The sequence below is a fragment of the Aspergillus oryzae genome, chromosome 1, assembly GCF_000184455.2.
Source record: "Aspergillus oryzae RIB40 DNA, chromosome 1".
Lineage (NCBI taxonomy): Eukaryota > Fungi > Ascomycota > Eurotiomycetes > Eurotiales > Aspergillaceae > Aspergillus > Aspergillus oryzae.
In genome coordinates, this window is record NC_036435.1 from 5,024,624 (window position 1) to 5,044,154 (window position 19,531).

Consider the following 19,531-nt stretch of genomic DNA (forward strand, 5'->3'; position numbering starts at 1 on the left):
TACAATGCCACGAGTATCGTAGAACACATAATCTCCAGACACAGGAGCCACTCTACAAGACAGAATATACAACGGAAAGACAAATCTACGTAGAACACCAAGTCAAACAGAATATATAGTTTTCCATAAAAGATGACTATTATTGTACAATCATAATCATATCCAACAATGTATCTACAATCACATCAACATATCTACATAAATCATCCACAAGTCACCCAACAACCCCCCACAAAGCGAGCACAGCTCACCTTTTAAAACGTATTCGTCGAAGCCAACTTCGACCTCTTCCTCAGCGCAGGCCCCCACCAAAACAAAATATACGGAATAAAGGTGAGAAGCGTAGCAACCAGTGCCAGAATCAGCCCAGCATATTGACTCCCCACATTATGGAAAAACTGGGACGCAAAAAGCGGCGACACAGCACCAAGCGTATTCCTCATGAAACCCTGACCCGCAATCGCAGACGAAGAAGATTCGCCATAGCAGTCAGAGGTAAAGGAGTAACAAGACTCAAAGATAAAGAAGATACCAATGGTGATCAAAACAAGGGCAATGAACGGTCCAATCCAATGCAGGAAGGCATACTGAGTGAAACTGTAAATAAACAGACCGACCGGCAGCCACACGGCACCGAACAGGGCCCCGTAAAGCCTGGCTTCCGGCGCCGCGACACCGTTCTGGGCCACGATGGAGTTATATTTCCTGATTTGGAGGAAGTTGAGCCCAAACCCGATTGTAGTACCCAGACAGAGGGAGATGTAGGGGAGGCCGGAGATGCCCTCGCCCCAGCCCTTCTTTTCTTGGAAGGTGATAGGGATGACCGAGAGGAAGAGGAAGGTCAGGAACCAGGCGAAGGCGATCCAGAGACCGAAGGCGAAGACGACGGGCTCTGTGATGAGCATCTTGCCGGCCTTGATGGAGGAGTTGTAGAGCATGGTCTTGATATCCGGGGCTTCGAGGTCTGAGGCCGCTACGTAGCGGTCATCGCCGGTTTGCTTGCGGAGGAGGTCGGCGCGTTTGCCGAGGGCGACGCTGCCGCGGGTTTCCCGGAGGCAGAAGAAGCAGACGATTGCGAGGGGGATGTTGGCGAGGCCCTGGATGCCTTCCACCCAGCGCCAGCCGAGTGCTTGGTCGATGAAGCCGGCGTAGATGGGGGCGCCGACGGTGCCGAGGATGGCGATGTAGGAGAAGCTGGCCATGGGGATGGCGCGCTCTTCGGGACGGTACATGTCGCCGAAGGTACCGCCGACGAGGATGGTGCCGACGCAGCCGAAGAGGCCGAGCAGGGCGCGGCAGACGAGGATGGTGGCGATGTTCTTGCCTAGGGCGAGGCCGATGAACATCAGGCCAAAGCAGATGTAGGCGCCGACGTAGATGACGCGGCGGCCGGCGAGCTCACAGAATGGGGCCAGGAAGAGGGGGGCCAGGGCACAGGTGAAGTTGAAGGTGAAGAGACCCAGTTGGCCTAGGATGGTGGACACGCCGAGGTCTTTTGTCATGCGGTCGATTCCGGAGCTGTAGGCGGTTGTGGCAAGACCGATGAAGAGGGTCATGAGACAGAGGAGAAGCGAGATGAATGCTTTGTAACGGGGATCCCAGTTGAAGGGGTTCTCTTTGTCGCCGTCGACGAAGTCGATGAGGATACGCTCCTTTCCTTCATGGATGGTGGCTTGTGTGGCGGTCAGAGGGAGGTCGAAGTCAAAGGTTGTGATGTTTTGTTCACTTGATGATAGGGAGGAGCTGTCTGATAGTGATTGGGCGTGTTTGCCGCCGACCACAAGGCCTGTCTTGCTTGTGGCCGGGATATGTTGTGAACTTGAGGCGGCATCCTCTGTGTGAGATGAGAGGCCCGGTTGGACCTTCTCGGTGTAGGTCTTCTCCATGTTGGCGGTGTTTAAAGGTGAATGGGAGTGGATAAGCGTAGTGAGAAGGGGGAGGAGAAGAGAACTGGGGTGAGAGGAACAGGCAGTATTATAGTAGATTGACCATGGATGAATCCAACTTACGACTCTGCTGCACCCTGCGTCATAACACTACGACGAAGGCAGAAAATCACGCGGTGGCCAGCTAAGCAGTCCACAAAACGCATCACTTGAGCAGTCAAAGTTTGTCGTTCTCCATTCTCCACGGGGGCCGCTGTCTCCGTTCAGTGTTGGGGGAAGACGAAGTTAGGAACGTCTCCCAGTGGGTCGAAGACGCTTCCATTTTGGGAAAGTCTATAAAACTTCGGGGAAAACCCTCATTACTCATCCAAGATATCGTTGGCTTGTCCAGCAGTCAAGCAATGCATAACCAGAGATCTACTTCAATTTTGTATATGCTTCCACGGCTCGGGGTGAATCTTCCTTCGCAAATCATCATATTGTCCCCTACGATTGTGAGGAACAGGGAGAGAGGCAAATACCAGATCCAGTTTCAGTGATCGGAATCCGCCCGAGATGACCGGCAAAGAATGAGGTCAACCCCCACGCCGTCTCCAGTTCGGCATCCCGATGCAGGGCAGACGCTGCCCTAACTCCATAGTGAACTGCACTTCCCCCGGCCCGACTCGGTCAGTTGCCACCCCATGGGCCTCAGGATCCCACGCTATTCGATCGGGGCCGATATGGATCTTCGGGTCATCTTCGGGGAAATCAAACCGAAAATTCTCACCGCTGCTGACACTCTATCGGCGCTTCCGGTCAGTCAATGCAACGTGAAGTGTTGCTGCAGGATGATATATCTTCTAAGCCCTCGTCCGCATCTATGCAAGACAGAGACCATGGAGGCCCAGAGTATTTTCAAAGACTTCTCTATCTACTAGGAATGCTCACGGGCGGTCTACCAAGTTATCTTATTGAGAGTTACCCACACTTTAAAAATCCTTCCAAGGCTTGGTACGGATCCACATCTCAAACTTAGAAGCTCGCAGTTTCCTATATGGTTTAGGTAAGAGCCTCGGCATTGGCTATACCGACCGAACTGCTCTCTTTCCGGTCCCGAAGAAAATCCAGAGGCCTTGTACATCCCGTGAAGCCCATTGGCTAGTTAAGGCTTTCAGATCTCCCTTTTCAGATTCTTACGGGCATTGAGCGGTCTGCTCATGAGATCTAAAAGCCCAGCTGGGACAACTGGATACTCGTCACACAACACGGTGCGACGTCATCGCCGAAAAGATTTTGAGGGCTCTCTCATGATACTTTTGTGCGTTCAAAATCTGTTTCACTTTACTGTGGATCGTTGGAGAGGTCGATCATAACGTCCAGAATCGGAATGTTTCGGGTGTTGGGACGCATCTGCAACTGTGTGACTAAACATTATCTTACTCTAGGGTTCTTAGGAGGAGAGTCCTCCGTAGAATTATGCTTCGTATAAAACTTTTATCCTACTCCACATCTCCTATGAAGGGCAAGAGGTCAACATGGTACCCCAACGATCGGCTCAGTTGCCGTCTCATCGAAACTTCTATGGAGAATCTCTCCCAGAACATTATAATGGACCTTTCTCCCATCTTTCTCGTCGAAGCGACCTTTTTGATACCCCCTAGCAATCTATTAGGTGACCGTATTAGTCGGGGTTTTACGGCGATCAACAGTAACTCGTAGCCTTCCTAGGCCCCGTAAGAAGCAGTCACTCCGTGGCTGCATCAATCCAGCCACGTACAATCCTGTCCAGTGTCCTACATCAGGCACTCAAGCATAGCAATACATACACTAAGTCAGTTATGCATCAATAAACAAACGCCACCGGCTTCCATACCACCCAACATCATCGCCGGGCCGGTCCAGGAAATTCTCATGTCGGGACTCGACCATGGTTTGCACCTATCCTATATGTCATATGACCCTGATTTATTCTGGAATCTGCTCCTGGAGCTATTCGCTTAGTTTACTTGGGGCTCACCTCATCGGTTAGGTCGGTGTGTTCTAGACTTTGCTGTTTATCAGCGTCCATCCGAACTTTCCACTATTATACGAGTTGTGGATCATATCAATAGATTGTTTTCGGGCATAGCACGGCTAACCTGCCTCGCGGATGAATCTGGCTGGTGTAGGGGGACTTTTGAGGCCGATCCTGGGCATGGGGTATGTCGTCTTGGCGATTCGCTGTTGCAACTGTAGGAACGAGTGGATGTGGAACTTGATTGATGGATGACGGCGGATGTAGTACCCGAGTTCCGGTTTATCATTTCCAAGATCTAGGACTGATGGGGTGACCTTAAGAGGTATCAGTTGTTTAACCGGCTGCGTTGATTTGTACTACGGCGAACTATCCAAATATATATCCATGACCTCTAGTGTATACCCCAGCGGTCGTGTCATGGAATGCCCAAAAAGACCCTCACGTAGACTTTAAATCATGTCTTAGATTATATACAAATAATGCATAGAGACCCGCGTATCTCCTCTAGACAACCCCAGTCCCTTATGCCACCGATAACCCAGTTACCACGAATCCAACCAAGACCCCCGAAGAACCACTACTTCAGAACAGCGTCCCATCGCCCAAAATCAAGATCGGACTAGACTTAGTCTCCGGTCGATTCTCCGCTGCCAACTCCCTCCCAGCCTTCCACGACCCGGACTCCAACACCTGAGCAAGACTCAACTTCTCCTTCCCCAACTCAGTGCCCCTCAGCGCAAGATGCAACTTATCCAGCAGCGCCACGGTAAGAGCGCGCCACTCGACAATTTCATCGCTTGTCGCCTCAAACGCAGGCAAAGCGCTACCGGAATTCGCCAACCCACGCTGCAGACTCTCTTTCTTCAATGTCAGAACACCTAAATCAACGAACAGCCCTCCGTTTCGGTACTCGGGAAGTCCTGTCGCGATCTCTGCGTTTTTCCACTCCACGCCTAAAAGGCGCTCAAATGGGACCATTAACGAATATGCTAGCCATTGTGTAAGCTTGTGGAAGGGTTGGATATGTGAACACTTTGACTGGCGATCGGCTTTCTGGGCGTCGTCTGCAAGCACCTTTAGGGGCCAGGCGTCGCCGACGGGATGGCCGTCTCTCTGTGTTCGAGAGGATGGCCAGATGGGAAGGAGGACACTCTGCAAGGTTTCCCATAATACTTCGAAGTCGAGACGGTTGGAATCGTCGGCGCGCGATTTGAGGTAATCTTTCGATCAGTGTAAGTGATTGATCATGAAGTGGATAGGGATGGATGGCTTACCGACAAGGTTCCCAGGCCGACCGGTGTCACCGAAGATATTGGGCAGACTGAGCAATGAGCGACCGAGGGATTTGATCAGTTCGACTCTTGCAGGAACACCGACGAACGGGTTACTGTCGGTGATTTGGAAGCCCCGTGATAGGGTTGCCTCGGAGAAGTCCTTGAGGGAGGCGCCTGGTTTTCTTAGCGGACATATAAAAAAGGTGGATTAACAGGGACAGGGTGACGGACCTAGAACAACATCCCTTCGATCACTACCCGGAAGAGCAAACTCGCCATTGTTGAACATATGTAATGTCGCAACCGCGATGCCCTCGCTCCGGCCGATCACAGCGTTGCTACCCAGTTCGGTGAAACGCCATTTATCCCCCGCGCCAGCATCGAGCAGTACCGAGACGAAGAACAAATCGACGAGGCTCCGAGCTTGTTCGTCCTTATCGTACCCCGCCGCTTCCCATTGTGAAAGGAGATCCTTAATACGAGGAGTCCCACCGACTTCGAAGTGCTGCCACCGGCCGTGAGGGGGAATCAGGTGATACTTGTCCGGGCCAAAGTCCCGCTAAATAAGGTCAGCTTGGGGCTGCATGGTCGCAAGGAAGGCTTGCAAGGTGTATACCTTGATGATGTTAGCTACGTATTGAACCGCGGCGTCGAAGCGGTCCTCATGATACTCGAAATGGTTGATCTGGTTGGCCTCGGCAAGCTGGAACACACGTTGAGCGCGTTCACGGACAGCCTGGAGACTGAGGATGTACTTGATCTCTGTGTCTATGGTCATGATGAGGTGAAGTGGGCGAGTTGATTTCTGGAACAGGTAGCGATGATAGAGGGTTTATCTGATATCTCCAGACTCCAGAGTGAGGGGAAGAGATAAGATAGGGCATTATTTATCTCTCTGGTCAAATGCGGGGTTGATGCCTCATTATGTCATCTTGGGTCGGCCATACAGGGTTTCAATGACTAAAAGTTACATTTAACACAGGTTCATACGTGGCATCCTGCATGATCGCTGAGGTCTACCGAATGATTTGTCTTATGTCGACGGTTGGGCGCTGTTTTGTTTGGCTGCCTGAGGCTCGAAGATCAGGAGCCAACTTTTAACCCTGAGCGGAAAATTTATCCAAGTCGATTTATTCCCAGTTGCGAGACACAAAAGGTGAATTCTTGGTCAGACTTTCTTGGTCTCCTCGGTGCTTAATATAGGCCGATATATTTAGAGTCATTCAAAGGCCCAGGGTATTTCCGTTACTCAAGCGATATTGCAGACTAAGCCCTACGCCCAACTCCAAGCTAAAAAAGTTTGAGACATTGAAATCCACAGCTCCTCGACACGAAAGTCCTCTCAATCCTTGGTTCATTAGCAGGGCACTTCAGCTAGAATCCAATACTCGTCACACAGGAAGAATTGACCTGTGCATTTCTTCTCCCAAAACGGGAAGGTTGAGCTCGGTCTTGGCCAAGCTACATAGACGCAAGGAGTGTTTTCCCAACATATGGTCGCACATACAGGCCATCTGGCGAGCTGAAATTGTCGATATCAAGTCCAAAGAGGCAGGTCAAAGGCGCCATCAGCAAATCCTATCAAATAGGTAACTTGTCCTATACGGGAAACATGCCCGTTGGGGAATGAAGCTCGCTAGGAGGATATTGAAGCAGGGGTGAGTGAGCTCTTTTCAATAATGTGGCTTGACTACAAACTGGGATTATATTCCCATACAAAGGAGTGTTTCTTGGAGACGGAAAGGTGTAGAATGCTAGGTGTTGTTGAATTGAGCTCAATGTAGGTTTTTTTTGTTCAGCGATGGAGGACACATATATTTCCTGTTGGAACCACGTAAGCCTGCAGGGTTATGTACTCTTGTTCATTGGTACTTAGCGCTTTTGTTCTTCTAAACTGATTGCATCCCGTGTTCTGTGCATGGAGCTAACATCTTCTCTAGCTCTGATTGAGTGAAAACCTTGTTAGCGAAGCTTTGATTCACCGCTAGGTTATTCAGCTCACGTCTTCTGGTTCTTTAAAAATTTCACAAAAGCACGCCCTGATCATTGCTCAAATTCACAAAGAATATTTTGTGTAGTCGCACGCTTCTACGAACTCGAGCAAAATGGGGGATCCTTCGATGCCGACGGTGGAGAGTATATCCCTACGAAGAAATTCTATCCGCCATGGCAAGAAGCAATCATATACTGCATCTTCTTTGTCATCCTTTCGTCAGTTACGTGAGCTCACCGATGGGGGCAAAGAAGTAGTTCTCGATGGACAATCCTTGGATCTAAGCTCTGTATTTGCTGTTGCTCAGTAAGGCCCATCCGCTCCCCTGGGCTTTAATGCTGCTAATCACCCATTTATTAGCAATGGACTTGCTGCGACGATCACAGACGATAAGAATGTGTTAGGTCGAATGCACCACAGTGTAGATCTACTTGGCCAAAAACTGGCAAAAGGCGAAGTCATATATGGTGTCAATACTGGGTTCGGAGGTAGCGCAGATACACGAACTCAGGACTACGCGACACTACAGAAGGCATTGATTCAACATCACAATGCAGCGATACTACTCCCAAGCGATCGCGGCCTCGGGAGTCCTGTGTCTAGCTTACATCACTTGAAAAGCCATTGCATGCCAGTTCCGATAGTTCGAGCAGCCATGCTCACGCGTTGTAATTCACTCTTACGAGGCCATTCAGCCGTTCGGGTCCAGGTTGTCGAGCATATCCTCACTCTACTTGCTCATGGGTTGACTCCGGTGGTACCATTACGTGGTAGCATATCGGCTTCCGGAGACCTGACCCCGCTTGCCTACATCGCGGGTGCATTGGAGGGCAATCCAGATATTTCGATGCATAACGCTGCTGGCGATCAGATCATACCTGCCGATGAAGCATTGCAGTTGGCAGGACTCGTGCCATTGAATTTCGGTCCCAAGGAGGGACTTGGTCTGCTAAACGGCACTGCTTTCAGCGGTGGCGCGGCCAGTCTTGTCCTCTTCGAAGCCAATAAGCTTGTTCTACTTTCCCAGGTACTCACAGCCATGGGCACCGAAGCTCTACTTGGCACCAGATACAACTACCATCCATTCATAGCCGATGCTCGGCCTCATGACGGCCAACGGGAGGCGGCAGCCAATATCTTCAAGATACTGACTGACTCTAAGTTGGCGAAGAATCCCACTGAAGGAGGTGAGACCGCCAACCACGGCGGGCTGGCACAGGATCGATACGCCCTGCGAACGTCAACCCAATGGATTGGACCCCAGATTGAGAATATGGCATTATCCCTGAAGCAGGTGGTATGTGAACTCAACTCCACAACGGACAACCCGCTCCTGGATCCAGAGGAAGCCCAGATCCATCACGGAGGCAACTTCCAGGCAGCATCAGTCACGTCCGCCATGGAAAAGACCATGGGTGCGATGCAGATGCTGGGCAAGATGATCTTCTCCCAGTGCTCTGAGATTATCAATCCAAACTTGAGTCGGGGTCTTCCTCCCAATCTCAGTGTCGACGATCCTAGTTTATCGTTTGCGTTCAAGGGGGTGGACATCAATATGGCGTCGTATATGTCTGAACTAGCCTATCTGAATCACCCCGTCAGTAACCATGTTCAGTCAGCGGAGATGCACAATCAGGGTCTGAACTCGCTAGCCTTCATCGCTTGTCGCTATGCGGGGGATGCCGTGGAAGTTCTGTCGCTGATGGCCGCCACATACTTGTACGTACTTTGCCAGGCACTGGATCTGCGGGCGCTCCATTTGGAATTCGTGAAAGATGCACGGGCTCAGGTCGACGATATCACAGCTGAGCTTTACTCATCAACGTTTGGTGCTCGCTTACCGGCAGTGCAAAACAAACTCTGGGAAGAACTGATGAATCACTGGTCACGAACGAGCACAAGTGATCTCGCGGAGCGATGCCAGTCAACCACGAGCTATTCCGTAGGAGTCCTCTTGAGCTCCTTGGCGGCAGAGAGTAATCCCGAAAATTCTTCGATGACCGACGTCCGAGCAGCCCAGCATTGGCAAACTCGAGTATGCGCCGTGTTAAAATGGAGCTATCGGACGACGCGGGAGACTTTTCTCACAAGGCAGACAACCAAGTCGTATCTCTGCAGTGCTTCACGAAGTTTCTACACCTTTGTCCGGGAGAAACTTGCCGTGCCAATGCACCGAGGTATCGCCGACCACCCTACCTATGATTCGGCGGAGCGTCGCAAGAAAGGGTGTATTGGAACACAAATTAGCAAAGTGTACGCCGCTCTTCGAAGGGGTGAATTCCAAGATGTTCTGCTCAGTTGTTGGTAAAATCGTGGTTGATATCTCCGGGGGCGGTTGAATGGAAATTATCCCAGCAATAAACACCAGGTGGACTAGTAGATCTTGGAAAATTCTATCCACGCTAGAATGACACGATATGGGGAACCTAGTATTTATTGCTGCTATTAAATCACTTCAAGGTCCACTGGGCCTGCCTGTTATTAGTCCCGGTTAACGCATATTCCGTTCTAATTAGTCCGGTCCACGTCGGGAATATTCTGTGGCGCGCTAAATAGATCGATTGTGTCTGGACTCTGGAATGCCTTCATGTGGCATTGTGGTAGCTAGCTAATGGATTATTGGTCCGCCACTGCTTTGTAAGTCCTCAGGTAAGATGTTGTGGCATGATTCTGGTCGTAGTGTAGTCGCCTTTCGCACTAAAAATAACATATATTCAGGATGGTTCCAATAGTCTACGGGGAAGCTATGTAGGCAGCAGGGTCTATTCTTAACCAGACTATTGATACCCACATGGGAGTGGTTCAGGAGAGCTACTCTCTCTAATTAAGAAGTACTTTCTACAACTAATTCGTTACCGTGCACTCGGGGATCCAGCTAGAAGCTCTCTCGAGTCTCAGGAGTCAGCCCCCAAGTCTAGTATACGGTTTACGTTGTAAGCAATTTCCGGCTAAACTATTCTCTATATTAACTGCATGATGGGCAAAGTCGCCACACCGCGAAAGACAAGTCTAGATGCTGGTCGAAGCGTCCTAAGCCGAGTAAAAATATCAAGCCGACTACGATACGATTAGATACCCTTTAGTGCTGCTGTGCTGCTCATTTCCCACGCGCATGGACCCTAGTAAACAGATATGTCGCAGCAGGGTTCCGCGAACTTGGTAAAGCATCTACTCGAGGCAAAGGGAAGGGTACCTCGTAAACCCTGATGCCATGTGGCGTCTGGACCACGACTTGAAACGAGATGGATCATACTGCAGGGTCAAAGAAGGGACTCCCAGGCACCGGTTTGGCCACGGAGTAGATCAGGCCCAAGAGCTCCGTATATTCTGTAGCCCATCTGCGTACCGCTGATTGGTGGGGTAAATGCTTGATATTATCCGGGCCCTTCGCATGAGACTAGAAGTAGTACTTTGAAACGCAAGCTAGGAGTGGCGTCGGAGTATATCTCTTTTAGGGAATGGCCGATGCGCCGCTGAAGTGGAGAATTAAAACGGACCCTGATATCGGTCGGAACGCATCCGAAGCAGTTGAACCGCCTGGAAATCCAGGGCTCTCAGTGATAATCTATCGATTGCAGCATAATCATGGTTCCTGGCGGCTAACATGCACATCACACCCCTTTCGTGTCCACTCTATTTTATCTTCCCGTCTCTTCGGCTCGGTTTTTGCATCAACTTGTCACAGGAGGCGGATTCGCCATGCCGATCCTTGACGCCGTTATCTTCGGAGTATTTCCACAGGTGTATGTTTCGAGCGTCGAATACCATAGCGTTCTAGCAGTCGGTTTCTTTCTTCATGACTCCCGACTACTTCTTATAGACTTTACGGCAGTGTGTGTATGTAGAAGTGCCAGGAATGTTATTACAAAAAGGGGTATACGCGGCACTCGGGAGATTAGTTCATTAAGCTATCAAAGTGAACCATAAGAACAATCAATATCGAGTGAAACAATTCAATATGCAAAACCTCTGCCAAGGCCACCGCTGCAGCACTAGAAGAACGAAACTCAGTCGGACTACATCGCAGGGGAGGTGGTCGGTGCTTTTCGACTGCCCATGATTCGTGCCGGAAATTTGAATCGGGTTAGGGCATTTCACGGTCCCTACCGGAGTTGATCCCTCCAACTGTAATTCAGGCCAGAGACCAATAGTCCATGATTGCCAAGTCGGATAAATGAAGTAGAACCCTAAGCTAGTGATGATATGAAATTTAGCTGAAACGTCTCGTTCTTGGCATCAGCGGGTTGACGCTTCTTGGCAGGGCTTCGCTCATCTCACGCTGCCCCATCCCGAACCGTCTAATCTATGAGAACCATGAAGGGGTGCTGGAAGCTGGAAGCTTTCGTCGATGTGTATAAAAGGCCCTCATCCGGACCCTCGATAGGTCTCTCTCATTCCTCAAGCCTGGATAGCTAACCATTCATTCCTTTCTGCTTTTGTTTTCCTACTTACGTTCACTTTTTACATTCTTTTCTACCGTCCAAGTCGACGCCTTACACTCTTTATCAAAATGAAGTCCTCTACCTTTGGTATGCTCGCTCTGGCAGCGGCTGCTAAGCTCGTCAGCGCCCACGCCACCGTCCACGCCGTCTGGATCAACGATGTCGACCAGGGTGAAGGTAACAGCGAGAGCGGCTACATCCGTTCTCCCCCCAGCAACAGCCCCATCACCGATGTCACCTCCAAGGACATGACCTGCAACGTTAACAACAAGGCTACCGCTAAGACCCTTGAGGTCAAGGCCGGTGACAAGATCACCTTCGAGTGGCACCACGACTCCCGCAGCGATTCTGACGACATCATCGCTTCCTCCCACAAAGGTCCCATCATGGTCTACATGGCCCCTACTGAGAAGGGCACTGCTGGCAACGGTTGGGTCAAGATTGCCGAGGATGGCTACACTGATGGCACCTGGGCCGTTGACACCTTGATCAAGAACAGGGGCAAGCACTCCGTCACCGTTCCCGACGTTGCTGCCGGCGAGTACCTCTTCCGCCCTGAGATCATCGCTCTCCATGAGGGTAACCGCCAGGGCGGCGCCCAGTTCTACATGGAGTGTGTCCAGGTCAAGGTCACCTCTTCCGGCTCCAAGACTCTCCCCGAGGGTGTCTCCATCCCTGGTGCCTACACCGCCACCGACAAGGGCATTCTGTTCGACATCTACAACTCTTTCGACAGCTACCCCTTCCCCGGCCCTGCCGTCTGGGATGGCGCTTCTGGTTCGTCTTCTTCTCCATCAGCTTCCGCCTCTGCATCTGCTCCTGCAGCTACCAGCGCTGCTCCTGCTCCCTCTAGCTTCACTACCATCGCCAAACAGCCAGCCACTTCATCCACTGAGGCCCCTTCCACTGAGAACACTTCCACCACCTCAACCATTGTCTCCACCACTGCTGCCGCCTCTGCCACTGCTCCCGCTACTCCCTCTAGCACCTCCGCCATTGCCTCTTCTGCTGCGTCCACTAACTCTGTTCCTCAGCCTAGTTCCAACGCCGGCGGCGCTGTCAAGGAGTGGTACCAGTGTGGTGGTCTGAACTACAAGGGTAGCACTCAGTGTGAGGAGGGTCTCACTTGCAAGAAGTGGAACCCTTACTACTACCAGTGTATTTCCGCTTAAGCGATTTGACTTGAGGATTTAATTTTTGAGAGGAAGGGGAAGTTATATAACCAGAATAGAAAATAGACGGTTGGTGTTTGCGTTGTCTGAAATATTGTTTTTTGTAAATTGTATAGTAGACAGTATCCTATTTTCGGGGAAACACTAGAATAGTCTTTCATTGTGCTTTCTTCTTTCTCTCTGGTCGATGGTCGGCCTTGTAATTGAGAAATAGTTCGCTACTCCACCTTATGCCGTTGTTTATTGTTGGAAGAGTGTACATATAGTTGCTCATTATACATAGTTTGTAGCGCGAAAGCGAGGATGTTCCAACTTACAATCTTCTACCTTTATTGTTGACCACCTTTTACTGGTACATGGACGATTCTTGAAGGAATGAGTAAATCCCAAACAACTGTATCTCTCATTTTTGTCTGATTTGAGTGGCTGCAATGTCCTGAGTGCGTAGTGCACACTCCCCATGAAAATATATATACACCGGTACACAGCATCCTACTCAACACTCCACGAAATATATATAATTCCCACCACCACAAACCCAACATCCCAGAATTACAACTCCAAGCTAAAAGCCACAAATACATGATAGTATCCTATCCATCCTCATCATCATAGAAAAGCCACTCCCCACATATCTCTAACAATTTAATTCTCCCAAAAACAATCCCAATCGGCACCGAAAACCAACACATTCCTAAAGTGGAGACCTCGTTCACCCTAACGCGGAAAAACTGTGGGTCTGACCCACAACCATGAAACTGGAGGATTACTGATCATGGGAGGGGTTGTGGTGTTTTGTTTGATGACACTCCGGGGATATGGTGTGATTGTGTTTTGGGTGTTAATGAGGTTGGAGCGATTTTTATATGTTTTGGTTGAGGTTATCTTGTCAGCGCAGAAATTAGGGCTGGAATGTGGCATTTTGCGTAGATGGTTATTCAACACTATGCATGGAAACCTCGGCAATAGAACGGGGCATTGACGAGAATCACGATAAGGAGGAATCACGATAAGGAGTATGATTGATTAAGGTAATAGGCGGCTTGGTTGATTCATGTCGTGGTAGTGTGCAATGCATTTGCATCTCTATAACCCACCACTGACATGTAGTTTGTAGGAAGAGGCTCATGGTGATACTGAGCTCTTATACGGTCCCTTGATCCCGTGCTGTGACTCAAAGTGTGGTCTCCAGGTTTCTATTCAGAGACACAAATGAAAGACAATTGTCGAGCAGAATGTGCTTTTTGAATAGAGTGAACAAATATCACGTTGGGGATGTCAAGGTCCAGGCACGTTTGCTGACCATATACCTTGATGTTTAATTAGTGACTTAAATTATTATGATTTTGAAAAGAGCATCGCAAATCGGATGTATGCTACTGAATGGTTTTCCGGGGTTGGGATTATGAAGCCATCTCTGTCCATAAAGAGAAGGTCGACAGGCTAAAGCTCTTTTGGACATAAACAGCTAGACTCACTCGGACTGACATATCTGCGAAAACAAATCCTGTATAGGTTATGCAGCATAATGAACTCCTATCATGGAAAGAGTTGTGAACTGCCATAGGAGGGGTGTATTGGTCACTAAGACGTCGAGCCTAAGACCAGATAAACTCCGAAAAGCACCAAGTAGCAGGGAAACTGGCATAAAAATGCCTCAGCAACTGAGCCCATTCAACAGCTTTAGCTATGCCCGATAGGCCGCGGCCGTCAAGCTTGGCCTTCTTTAACCCCCACACGGTGATGATCTGCGGAGGCATGAATGGAGGTGCAGAAAAGGTACGATCGGCCAGTCGGAAGATAATATGCGCGTACCTTAATCCAAGCCCCGCCTTTGCCTTTCCAACCTAACTTCAACGGCTACTGATCCCTTGCCAACCGTGACACCATGGGTCGCGTCGACGAGTTTGCAGCCCATGAGTTTGATTATCTGATCGTCGGCGGAGGGACCGCAGGCTTAGTGTTAGCTGCACGTCTAAGCGAACGCCCTGACATCGTGGTCGGAGTAGTCGAAGCTGGTCCCGCAGCATTTGATGAGAAAGCAATCAACATCCCGGGTCTTTATGGTTCTACCATCGGGTCTCAGTATGACTGGCAGTTTGAGACCGTGCCTCAGCCAGGGCTATCAGGTCGGAAGCTACCGTGGCCTCGTGGCAAGGTACTTGGCGGTACCAGTGCCCTGAATTTCATGGCGTGGAATCGTGGGAACCGAGAGGATTATGACGCTTGGGAGGAATTAGGGAACGCAGGATGGGGCTGGGATGATCTTTTGTATGTATAGCAATTGCAGGGTTCTGCTGGGTCCTGGTGAACCCATGATTTAGTCTAGACTAACAGCTGATAAGGCCTTACTTCCAACGTTCCGAGACTTTTCACCCTCCTGATGCCACTCACCAGAAGCAGTATTATTCTTACTACCAAGAGGAAACACACGGGACTACTGGCCCGCTTCAGACAACACATATTCAGAGCTATGGTCCAGCTCACCAGTTTTGGCACGCGACACTCAACGCGGTCGGCGTGGATACTAGTCCAGATAGTCTTGACGGATCAAATACAGGAGCATGGAACATGATTTGCACGGTGGATCCCATCAGCCAAACCCGGAGTTATTCGGCAATTGCCTACTATCAACCCATAGCAGCGCGACCAAATCTAGTACTGCTTACTGAGGCAATGGTGACAAAAGTACTAATCGAGAAAGATGGACACAGTGACCGGTGGGTCGCGACTGGAGTCGACATCCTCTGCGATAATAAGCAGAAAGAAGTCTATGCAGCAAGAGAGGTTATCCTCTCAGCTGGGAGTGTTCAGTCTCCACAGCTCCTGGAGCTATCTGGCGTGGGCAATACCGAGGTCCTGAGGTCTGCTGGAATCCCTGTCAAGATTGAAAATCCGAATGTCGGGGAAAACCTTCAGGAGCATATGAGTAATATTCATCTTTCGAGACTTAGAGAAAACGATCACTAACGGGAAATACAGTGACGGCCACAATCTTCGAAATATCGCCCGAGATACCCACCCGGGATGAGGTCCTGCAGGATTCAGCACTTCAGGAAGCGGCCAGCCGTGAGTATGAAGGCTCTAAGTCCGGACCTTGGACTATCCTTCCTTGTTCAATCGCATATTGTTCATTGTCACAGATCATCGGGCAAGAGGAGCTGGAAGGCCTCCGATCGAGAGCGGAGTCACTGGCCAAACAGACTGGGAAAAAACGAGACGAGATCCTAGCTCGCCAATTCCGGGAGGATGCTAATTTGGGTCAGCTCGAATATCTCTTCGATGTCGGCAACTGGAGTCCATACTTCACATCCGAAGTGGGCAAGAAATATGGTACGATGCTTATGATGCTGCAATATCCCTGGTCCCGGGGGTCAATCCACTTGCCACCCAAGGACCCTGGCACCCGTGCGACTGTTCACGATAAGCCGATTATTGATCCACGGTACTTTTTCGGTCATGGGGAGGTAGACCTGGAGATTATGAAGCTTGGCCAGCGCTTGACGAAGCGAATCTGCGCAACGAAGCCACTTTCAGACATCATTCGCTCCCGGGTGTTCCCTCCGATGTCTGATTCGGACACACCAGGCGAAATGGACGAATACGACGAGTTTGTTCGGAACTATACCATCACTGACTGGCACCGTAAGTTTGGCATTGATCATCTTGCCACCGTGGTGGGCTAACATAACGACAGCGATTGGTACCTGCGCGATGGGAGGCTTAGAAGGCGAGAAGTCAGGCGTGGTCGATGGCCGTCTAAGAGTGTACGGTATAACTAACTTGCGTGTTGTCGACGCCAGCATCATGCCTCTCCAAGTCAGTGCGCATATTCAGGCGACGGTATATGCCATTGCGGAGAAAGCTGCTGATATGATAATCGAGGATCTGGTCCGACTGAGGTGAATGGAAAGCTAGCCCACAAGTAATTGTGCTTAGATCCTAAGGGGTGATATTGACACCAAAGCCAATGGGGTGTGAATCAAAGCAAAGTATAGTTTAATTGATCTCTACCTTAAGTAGCATTTATTCCTCTATGGCACCGAAATTGTCACTCTGATCACTCTGGTACAATATCTTGCATCCAGTCAATTCACTGCAAATTTTCAAGAACCTCTAACTTCCAACTGCTTTTCGATGAAGGATAGCTGCCTGGCGGATAATGTGGCGAACCAGCTTTTCAATTTGGTGCTGATCATGCAACCAGTACAGGGATAAACGGGAGACCTGGAAGCATGAACGTCTGGTTTATACGAAGAATGGGACTCGCTTACCTGGCGCTTCTTGTTGATGTGCATGAAATTCCACTGATAGCTATCGGTACAGATACCAAAAATCTCACTCTTGCGGCCGACAAATTCGCGAGTGCGGTGAATCAAAACTGTATTCATATAAAATTTAGTCGTCCGTCTTCTCCCAGGAGGCATATTTTAAAAAGGTAGAGACTTACTCATGGACGGCAGTGGCGAGCGATCTTGAGAATCCAAGGGAATCTCCTTGCGAGTAATCACTAGGTTGGTGTCCAGTTTATCGCGGTCACCATACCATAGGATGTTGTCAACATCATGCTCCGGAATAAAATGTTCCCCCTTGATGCTATGTGGCGTAGAAACCTTCAGCAGACAATCTAAATACAAAGTGTTGCCAGCACCTGGTGCATCACCTAAGCTGGTGTGTTTGAGAGCGTTGATTTCTTCCTTTATTGCAGCGGACAGCCTTGAGAAGAGAATAGCGTCTAACCGACCACGTATGACAGCAATATCCGGGGGTGTGATGCTTAGCGCCAATGGGCCGTCATCTAGAAGTTGCTCTAGGCAGAGTTAGAATGTTTTCGCTCTGTGTCATGTATAATACTTACTCAGGCTGTCAGGCTTATCTCCGCTCTCATTGAGGGCTAGGCGCCACAGCTTCTCTGACTCTCGGCAGCTCGTGGGGCGTATTCCTACACGGATCATATAATGGCGAATGGCTCTGCTCCAGTGAATCTCCCCTTCAATCGTATTTTCATTCTGATCGGTGCCAGAATGGAATACACCCTTTGCCCAGTGCAGGAACCGACGGTAGATCTGTGCCATATCGTAGTTTAGTGTAATAATAGAGTGACGATCGTTGACAGAAGAGGAAGGAGAAGAGAATCAGAAGAATAAGAAGGAGGAGGAGGAGGAATGCCGTCAACGTAATAGTGTCATAATTTTGCAATTGAGGAGCCAGTTTCCTAATGATTCAATACAGAGAGTGACATAGTGAATCTTTACTAGTCCTTATAAAATAAGTACAGCTTTTCACCATCAACCCTCCTTCCACTACTACTTTTTATTGTCACCCACTAGGGACTGGTTTACAGAGCTAGAAAGCAAACTTCGTAAATACGCTGCAAGGAAGAACGATCGCGAGTTAAAACGGAGCTTGATACAGCCTTTAACAAGCAAAGTCATAGAAGAACAAGATTGAGAAAGAATCTGTACGAACGCTCGCTGTGACAGCGATATGGCCCCAAGATAGAGACGCTATATCTAAGCTAAAACCGGATCGATATCCAGGATCTCGGTGGATTCTACAGCCTAGGAGAGACGCACTGCTCCCGTCTCCCTACGTGAGTGCATGCAGCATAACTACGATAGAAACTTATATCAATCTGCTTCTATGAAGGATCCACCTTGGCAGATTTCGGTTTACCTTTTGGGATGCTAGGCAAAATGAAGCTCTAATCAGAACAAGAATCAATATTATCCTAGTCACAGTTTTAGCGGCCATGAAAGAAGAATTCGGCCAAGGCTCCCAGAGACTGTCTACATTTCGACTGCATCGTACAAAAGCCTCCATCTACAAGTAGAGCAGAACGTTAAGCTGTTATGGAGAGAGTATGGATATCCGGTCGCCAAGACTACAGTCTATGGTACGGCTATGCCTCTAATCAAGCGACAAACCTCGTCATTTTTGAATCGAAAAAGCGAGGAAGCAAAGGTGAAAGGTTGTGCGCAAGTACTATGTTACATGGGTAAGGTCCCGATAGAAAAACTCAAATACTTTATACCGTTATTGATTTATCTAGCTATGGTGCACCATGAGAGACGAAAGCGCAGAAGCCCAGCACGGAGGTCTGGGGCATATCGACAGATAGTTATGGATGGTGGTCTCTGTATTTGAGCGGTGCAGCCCAGGGATATCTCGCCGCTTTAATAAACATGGAGAGAAAGTACTAATTGATTCAGTAGTCCCGTTATCATTTTGAAAGGATATCCCATTCTATTGAGGTAGTCTCGATGCTACATCGGATATTTCAATCTGCTGCAGCATTGTCCCCCGTGACCACTCGTACACAGGAGAAACCTCGTAAGAGAAAGCGCTTATGGTTCAAGTAGTCCTGTCGATTTCTTTTACGTGGGCCTTTTCGTTCAGATTGTGTATTGGCATGTTTTCTGTTGTTGTCTGCAGGTGGTCATATATTGACACCGTCTATTACTCCCTCGAGATGGTGGAAAGGTCGAACGTGCACGCTGAGCATGGTCCTTAGCACCCAACCCTTTTGGAACACAACATACAAGGAATACATCGGTAAAGACGGTGCGTTTCTGCAACCGTCAAGAGCTTAGAAGTCGTCAGCCTTATTAGAATAATTTCTTACCAAAACGTTGGTCCCAATCCAAGCTCGTAGGCATCGATAAGCTCCATTTCGACCTACGTTTGTTGGTCTGTTCCGTCATAAAGGTAGAAACATGGTTAGTAGCTTGTAGAACCCATGATGCCTACAGACTACTAATTGGA

General features: G+C 49.4%; 7 protein-coding genes across 7 annotated transcripts; 3 read left to right on the forward strand and 4 right to left on the reverse strand.

Moving 5' to 3' along the window:
* Positions 1-254: 254 nt before the first annotated feature.
* AO090005000535 (uncharacterized protein) lies at positions 255-1,886 on the reverse strand (the record flags this gene model as incomplete). Its single annotated transcript, XM_023234057.1, has 1 exon — positions 255-1,886. The coding sequence occupies one exon, from the start codon at positions 1,884-1,886 to the stop codon at positions 255-257; it is 1,632 nt and encodes a 543-aa protein (XP_023088998.1).
* A 2,581-nt stretch (positions 1,887-4,467) lies between these two features.
* On the reverse strand, positions 4,468-5,937 carry AO090005000534 (URC4/urg3 family protein; the record flags this gene model as incomplete). Its single annotated transcript, XM_001817535.3, has 4 exons — positions 4,468-5,105; positions 5,160-5,333; positions 5,391-5,718; positions 5,776-5,937. The coding sequence occupies 4 exons, from the start codon at positions 5,935-5,937 to the stop codon at positions 4,468-4,470; spliced, it is 1,302 nt and encodes a 433-aa protein (XP_001817587.1).
* Positions 5,938-6,550: 613 nt separating this feature from the next.
* Positions 6,551-7,206, reverse strand: AO090005000533 (uncharacterized protein; the record flags this gene model as incomplete). Its single annotated transcript, XM_023234059.1, has 4 exons — positions 6,551-6,620; positions 6,667-6,737; positions 6,858-6,980; positions 7,162-7,206. The coding sequence occupies 4 exons, from the start codon at positions 7,204-7,206 to the stop codon at positions 6,551-6,553; spliced, it is 309 nt and encodes a 102-aa protein (XP_023088997.1).
* A 58-nt stretch (positions 7,207-7,264) lies between these two features.
* Positions 7,265-9,460, forward strand: AO090005000532 (uncharacterized protein; the record flags this gene model as incomplete). Its single annotated transcript, XM_001817533.1, has 2 exons — positions 7,265-7,458; positions 7,513-9,460. The coding sequence occupies 2 exons, from the start codon at positions 7,265-7,267 to the stop codon at positions 9,458-9,460; spliced, it is 2,142 nt and encodes a 713-aa protein (XP_001817585.1).
* A 2,202-nt stretch (positions 9,461-11,662) lies between these two features.
* On the forward strand, positions 11,663-12,766 carry eglD (putative endoglucanase; the record flags this gene model as incomplete). The annotated part of the gene is made up of 1 exon (XM_023234060.1): positions 11,663-12,766. The coding sequence occupies one exon, from the start codon at positions 11,663-11,665 to the stop codon at positions 12,764-12,766; it is 1,104 nt and encodes a 367-aa protein (XP_023088996.1).
* A 1,888-nt stretch (positions 12,767-14,654) lies between these two features.
* On the forward strand, positions 14,655-16,672 carry AO090005000530 (GMC family oxidoreductase; the record flags this gene model as incomplete). Its single annotated transcript, XM_001817531.1, has 4 exons — positions 14,655-15,037; positions 15,112-15,695; positions 15,749-16,411; positions 16,464-16,672. 4 exons carry the CDS (start codon positions 14,655-14,657, stop codon positions 16,670-16,672), a joined length of 1,839 nt encoding a protein of 612 aa, XP_001817583.1.
* A 200-nt stretch (positions 16,673-16,872) lies between these two features.
* Positions 16,873-17,841, reverse strand: AO090005000529 (uncharacterized protein; the record flags this gene model as incomplete). The annotated part of the gene is made up of 3 exons (XM_023234061.1): positions 16,873-17,147; positions 17,217-17,564; positions 17,625-17,841. 3 exons carry the CDS (start codon positions 17,839-17,841, stop codon positions 16,873-16,875), a joined length of 840 nt encoding a protein of 279 aa, XP_023088995.1.
* Positions 17,842-19,531: the final 1,690 nt, after the last annotated feature.